We start from the raw sequence: 7,532 nt of genomic DNA, 5'->3' as shown, positions 1-7,532 counted from the left end.
GTTTTTTTTTTTGTCTTTCGGTGTGATTAAAACATGCCAATTCTCAGAAAATATTTTCCAATTTTATTATATTACCACCATTTATTACAGTACATAGATCTTTTTCAAAACATAACTGCTTTTATAACAACATGTAGACCCATTAAACACAAAAACTGCTCTGGCTTCGGGGGCTTCGCCTCCGACCCCACCGGGGCCCTTAGGCAGTCCCCTGGACCCCACCCCCCCCCCCTTGAAATGACCTGGCTACGGGCCTGGATATGTGGTGGATTTCTCTCGTCGAGGATTTGAGCCCAGTGATGATGAACAGCTCAGGAGGGTTGTACATGACCGTCCTCTGAAAAATCCGTGCTGATTTTCAGAAATAAGGCCAAATGTATCCATAAAATTTGACAAGTGTATTGAAACTATCCTTTCAAGTAGTTTTCCAATAACGGAACACAATGAAATAGGTCTATATTTTTTAATACAATTCCTATTTAATACCTGCCTTGTGTATAGGGATTAAACATGAGCACATTTCCATTCATCTGGAATTTTACCAATTTGGAGGGAAAGATTAAAGAGTCTTGCGATAGGTTCAGCTATGTACACTGCTGACATGTTGTTATACCATCTGGCCCAGGACTTTTACCAAATTTTAAGGAGTTAATGAGTTTAAGACAATCTTGTGGGTTTGTTACCATTGTGGAAAGAGATGGAAAAGTACCCATGTGATCTTTACAATGTGTTTTAAGGGAAACATTGGGCAGATGGTCAGTAGAAAAATTTGAAACAAAAACTTAAAAGCATAAGCGATTTCAGTGGTATTCTTACTTAATTTTCCATTTATTTCAATAGTAGATGAAGGGGGTTTTACACGTTTACTACGTACAAAAGACCAGAAAGTCTTACTGTTGTCGGAGCATCTGTCTGCTAAATTCATAATATACTTAATAAGCAATTCTATTAAATTTTTCTTTTAGTAGGTTTCTATAGTGCCTTGTATTTTATCCATTTGGAAGTTTGCTTATCACAAAGAGCTGATGTATATATCTATTTTTCTTTCTGATTAATTTTATAAGTTCAATAGTAATCCATGGTTTCTTTGGATTCTTTCTAGAATGGTGTTGTGCAATGTTATTATATATACTGGTGAGAAATTGCGTTTGTTTGTTCCAGACACAATTTATATCAGGGGAATCAAAACACTGGTCCCAAGATAACCTAGAAAAAGTTTCAATAAAAGCATTATTGCAGTACACCATGTATGTACTCTAGTTCTAAAAGAAAATTAGGTGTAGCCCCTGGTGTTAAATCAAAAATATACTGTGGCCCGTCATCCTATTTTTATGCCCATCTCTGCAATACACTTCTTTTAGAACACCAAACATGAATGAAATACGAGGAAAAGAGTTAAAATTTAATACATCTATTAACAATATAAAATGAAAGTTATTCTACAATATTCATTGGATGTTGCCTGTTTGGTTTTTAAAATAAAATTACCTGTACAATTTCTCTAATTATCATTACATTGTATCTAATTATATAAATAAATGTATATAAATTATATTGTCTAAACCAGTTATATTTATTAATAATTCTGTCTTTTTATTAATAGCGCTTTCAGTGACGCAGCACTGGTTTCACAAGTGGATTAAATAAACAAAAAAATGAAAGAAAAGTAAATCGGAATGAAAAGAACTAATTTAATTTGGATTAGGCAAAAAACACAACTTTGCAGTGGAAATGATAAAACATATGACAGCCTGGGTTTTGATTAAGTTTTTAAAGGTTGAAAAATCATTACAATTTATTATAAATTACATCTAATCTTATTTTGATTGAGAAGGTGACAAGAAAGCAGTGCAATGGAGTAAAAATGATGAGCTGTAGAGTCAACCTTTTACTCTTTCATCTCTGCCCATTTTCAGCTTCCTTAGAAAATTCACTGGTCTTCATTTTCTGACTTTAACCTGAAAAAGATAAAAAAAACAGTTTTAGCCGTAAGTGATTTATATAAGCTAAAAACTTTTGAGGTTGATTGGATTCAATTTCAACTGTATGCATCATCACTAAATTGCTATCACAACAACAAAAAATAAAAAGGATACAGGTGACAAATGAAACAACCTTAACTGGGCAGACCAGCTAAGATAAGGGCCTAGGCTTAATAATAATAATAATAATAAACTATTAATTAAATTATTGACGTTTTAACAATAAAAATGTACGCTGCCAGGCTCAGTATGCTGCTATGCAGTTAGGAGGATAGCTCAATACAAACATGAGTACTGTATTACGACAGGTAGCTAGGCCTAGGTCTACTTCTTGGTTTACTGACGATCACCGGATTTTGCACAGGTCTGACGCAAAATATAGGTTCAGTAATGGGTGAATATCTCTGATAGCCACAGTTGCTCGCTCAAGAGACTTAGGGCATTTGTAAGTTAAATATCAATCTTTTAATACATCGAAACCGCAATGATGAACAATTGTAGCTTTTGATAATATATAGTCTAGAAAAGTAAGTAATTTGGCACAATGCTACTACACATACTTACAAAAAATGACTTATAATTGCTTGCTTAGTTAAATCTCACTATAGAGTTTGACAGGAAACGCTCCTAAAGCATGTAAAGTGCTTTTAAACCAGTCGGTATGTATTAAATTGCTGTATATTTGTAAAAAAACACAAAAGAGTTTAAAAAAAAAAACAACTGGTTTGAAGTCTAAGTTAAATTTTGTGACGTCGGTGGTGATATTTTCATCCTTTTCGCTTGACTGTCGGTACCGCGCGTGTAGGCACAAAGAACTAGGACAGAGCAGGGGCATTAGACAAGAACAATAGCGAACAATAGGTACCTAATAGTTCAAGATCATTCCATGTAATTTCACTGTTCCTTGGTTCTTTTGCTGTAATTTATTATCATATTTGTTTATATCGTGGTTAAGATAAAATTAATTTGGTTATTTTACGTGCATTTCTTCCACAATTATTATAGTTTGCAGCACATCAACACTTTGGTATAATGTATTGTTTTAAATCCCATTTAATTTCATTCAGGCATGTAATTGGTTCCTATTTTTTTTTGGGTAAAAACCCCTTTGGAGTGAGCCCTTTTTACAAAACCAAACCACCCCTCCAATCCATTCAAAAATTATGATGAAATTTACATTTTGCAGCCTCTGTATTCAATCCCTGTAAACGACTTTAGATACGGTCCGCCAGTAATTCTGATCCAGCCCGCCATTACAATTTGGAAGTACACAATGTTAGACTGACCCTAACAGATTGGCACTGGCCACCTGCTAAAAAAGGTTGAATACCTGGGCTTCTTTCATGCTAGAGTGCTCCAGCTCAAAACGGCATCATCATCTTACCCTTAAAAGATATCTTGCAATCTACTGTAACCGGACCCCTTGAACTTTGACTCTCATATGATATTCTTCTTTAAGGAATTGTGCTTATGGCTTGACATCATTGTTTGTGTTAACATAATTATTATTTTATGCTAAGTTTATTTTGGAAACTACAGTAGATAATTTCTCAAAAAGAAAAGTAAATGGGCGCCATCAAGATTCAAACCAAAGAGCTTTTGGTTGCTATACTAACTGAGCTTTGGGGCCAAACCTAAAATAATTTCCTATCAGGAAATGTTATTTTTTAGTAAAGTGTGCATTACAAAAATATGCATTGAATAGATGAAAAAAAAAATACGTAGTGTATTTCTCTAGGTTTGATGTTTAAGAGTAGGCTTGGTCTTGGTGATGAGTTTTTTTTTTTTTTTTTTGGTGTGTTCTGCATAGATGAAATTACAAATTGTCTTCTTTAAGGCTACACAAACATCAACTTCCTACGTAAATAGTGCATGCATATCAATTATTGTAAAAGATATGAAACAAATTACAATCAAATCTAATTTGCATTTAGATTAATTTTTTGTTTTTCAATATGACTTGATTGCATGCGCTGTTGAGTAATGTTAATATTTCTTTACAATGTTCATAGGAAAACTTAGCATACTCTCAATTTTCAGATGTAATTTTAACGTGTGAACTTAAAGACCATTAACCACGCACATTTCAGACATAAGTTTAACTTGTGAACTTAACGACCATTAACCATGCATTGTGCATCGTAACTTGTAAACCTTGAGTTAGATGGTGGCTATGCTTTGCTGTGTGTTTTAAATGGTTCATTACTATGCTACAGTTGTGTACGGACGGGAGAAGCTGCCACTGTTTTACCGGGTAGCTCAGACATGAAGAGACCCTAGAAGAGAAGCACGTTACTGTAAAAGCTAGTCCACACCTCGAGTGCTTTGAGACCATTTCAGTATAAAGCTCTATACAAATTTAATTACCAGTACATATAATTTTTATAATACATATAATTATTTCTCCAGTGGCAAATCTAGAATGGGGCGGGGGTGGGGGGGGGGGGCCTCTATACAAATTTAATTACCAGGACATATAATTTTTATAATACATATAATTATTTCTCCAGTGGCAAATCTAGAATGGGGCGGGGGTGGGGGGGGGGGGAGGCCACATACAGTAGTGAAACCCAGTTGTTTAGAGGGGAGTTATTTTTTTGTTTCCTGAGGTCCAGAAATGCCCTTTTTCGCAATCTGTTTAAAGTGATGTTTAAAAACTAACTTGAAATCCATATGCTTATCTTTTATTTGGTTGTGAAATTTTATCTATGAAAATTAATCTTAAACTACTGTAGTGTTTATATATTGATAATAATTTATTAAGTCATTATTTGTAGAACAGACCATATGTTTAGAAATTTACACATATGTTACTGTACAGCTACCTATCGTTATATCAGCGAGCTTCATACCGTTTAGACCTCAGAGGCCCGTACAATATCATACGGATCTCAGACCACTAGTCTTTCTTATTTCATACAACTTATTATGGGCTCACACATTGTGGAGCGCACTTTATTTTAAGATACAACACGCTCTAATGACACCAGCCAATTGTAGTGTTATGGGATGTTTGATGTGTTATGTCAGCCATCTTTAAATCCAAAATGGCCATCAAGATGGCGTTGAAAAAATACCCCCTCAAAAAATGGGTTCCAAAAATACCAAAATTTTGCTCTGAACAAAAAAATACTGCAGAGGTTTTCTTTTTTTTAATTGCTTGTTTGTGAGTCGAAAACTGTTTCAATTTCCAGAAAAATTCCTGTGATACATAAAAACTGCAAGCCACAATTTTGATATTAAAACAGGTTTTAATATCAGTTATTTGTTGATGGCAATAATTTTTTTTTTTTGAATTCTGAATAAATTTGATTTGAGTTGATTTCATACTTTATTTATTTCGCACACAGCACATGCACTAAAGAATGTCAATTATAGCAAATGTATAACTTTCCTACAGTACTTGTATAACAATCACATTCACAAGACAAACATACACACGATGCTAATACACAAACTAAATCTCAATTATGAGGTTTAGAGACTGGTTGTTTTGGTTGTGAGAAAAAAATCCTGCAACACTGACAGGAATTGAACCCAGGACTCTGGGATTGGAAGGCAAGTATCTCAACCACCTCCACTCCATTTTTGGGTCTTCAAATTTATGGCTCAACTTTCTTCCCTGTACAGTAGTTGATTTGACAGCATATCTCTTCATCCTGATTGGATATCTAAAATCTGAATATCTCTTACAATAATTTAATCTTTCTATTTTTTGCAGAGGAAGCAATGGAGCGGGATCGGTTCATGACCCCACTGGCTGCTGTCGAGTTTGGTCTGCTGGATAAAGTCCTCGAACACCCTCCCGTCTTACCAGAGGAGGATGACAACAAACCATTAAAATGATGTTTCGTTAATTAATAAAATCCGGTCTTGCAATACGTTTTTTGTAAATAGATAACACTGGTGAGTTGTATCGAAGTACGCTAATGGTTTCAAAGTTCAGTGCTTATGACCATTGCATCTTAAACCCACAGAAATGTAATAATAATGATAATAATTATTATTATAATTATGATTTATTGCAGCAAATTCCAGGATATTAATTGTGAAAATTATGTCCAATAAAAATCATTTTTTGATTTTATCTTGTTTATGGTATTTATTTTGATTTTATAAAATAATTTTTTAAAATGTTTTCTTGTTCATGTTATTCATTCATATTTAAAATGAGAAATGTCTTCGATGATTTCAGTCAATTGAACATTAAACAAATCATTATTACAAGTGTGTCAATGTGCTGATGACATTTAAAATAAATATTGGAAAAGGCCAATAAAGTAGGCATACCAACTAATTGAGAATGACAACCATGCACCATCAAACTGAAGTGAGTTTGACTTTTTTTTTTTTTCGTTGATGAGCTATGCTTCTTCCTATTGTTATTATTCTTCCTACTGTTATTATTTTTTATCTATTTGTTTTATTGTGTGTACGGTGCTATGCAGCAAATTTGATTTGAAAATACATAATATCTCAAATATTTATTATCCTTAATTATCACCAGTGATGCCCATACATGTCTCTATTTTATCTTGTTAGCTTAGAAGAGTTTCGGATCGTTAACTACGTCACATACAGATTGGTTATATTTAAGATGAGGTGAAATTATGTTTCTTGAGAAAGAATGTATGTTAGGTACTGTAGAGATGTAAATTATAGGGTATACTTCATACTTGTTTATCATTAAGTTCTAAACATTAATATGATATTCCACTCAATAAAACGTATATATATATATATATATATATATATATGATTAGAAACATGTTGTAATCATATCAAGCATAGCTCATCAAATATTTCAGTCGTATGAAAAAAGTGCCTCTGGTGGGATTAGCCCTTCAACAAATACAAAGCTCATTTACAGTTGTGGAAAATTCGAAACTTCTGATCTCTCACTGACAAGGCTAGCGCATGGGTATTGTCACAGATTCCATCCAGCCGGATACACTTCAACGCACAACTGATAGGTATATGTCATCACGAATTGAGGAAGCAGCAGAAGAAATGAACTACTGTATCTGTATTAAGATAAATGAAAACATGTAAAATAAAATTCTATATTTTAATTCCTTATGTTAAGTATTGAAAGCGTTTGCTGTTGTAATGAGCTAAACAACTTCAAAATTTTAATTAAATATTTTAAGTTATTTTTTGACCTATTAGTTTTCTCTCATTGGGGGATGGGGGTAGCCCCATTCGGAAAGCGAAAAAAGGAAGAAAAATAAACTACTGACCGTCCAAAACAACTCAGAGGTTATTTCTGGCGTCTACAAATCAAAAATTTTCCGAACCCCGTAGAGTAGTGTTGTCTGTCAATGGCCGCCCCCAACCCCCTTTTTTTTTCAGACATATCTGGATCAGCCCATTTCTATTGAAATTAAAATGAAGAATAAAAAAAAAAAATGGCCCCAATATACAAACTTGTAAATAATATGGTTAGCAGTTAGCTTTCTAATGAACATTATAATATTTCCCTCGCCAATAAGCAGGTGCACAAATACCTAAAATCGACTAGTAATCAAGTTAACTGAAATTAAAACTGAA

General features: G+C 33.5%; 1 protein-coding gene across 3 annotated transcripts in view; it reads left to right on the top strand.

Annotated features, from left to right (window-relative positions):
* Nucleotides 1-7,143, top strand: part of LOC117121317 (ATP-dependent Clp protease proteolytic subunit, mitochondrial-like) — a 44,070-nt gene extending 36,927 nt beyond the window's left edge. For all 3 annotated transcript variants that reach the window (XM_033266468.1, XM_033266467.1, XM_033266466.1), the window contains one exon: nucleotides 5,704-7,143. In XM_033266468.1, the coding sequence (XP_033122359.1) occupies nucleotides 5,704-5,828 (125 nt within the window). In that variant the 3' untranslated portion in view covers nucleotides 5,829-7,143. The remainder of the gene's footprint in view (nucleotides 1-5,703) is intronic.
* The last annotated feature ends 389 nt before the right edge of the window (nucleotides 7,144-7,532 follow it).

This window comes from Anneissia japonica, unplaced genomic scaffold (genome assembly GCF_011630105.1).
Source record: "Anneissia japonica isolate Jap-2015-1 unplaced genomic scaffold, ASM1163010v1 scaffold131_len961581_cov171, whole genome shotgun sequence".
NCBI lineage: Eukaryota > Metazoa > Echinodermata > Crinoidea > Comatulida > Comatulidae > Anneissia > Anneissia japonica.
The sequence above is the reverse complement of the archived record's forward strand: the minus strand, read 5'-3'. Positions and strand labels throughout refer to the sequence as shown.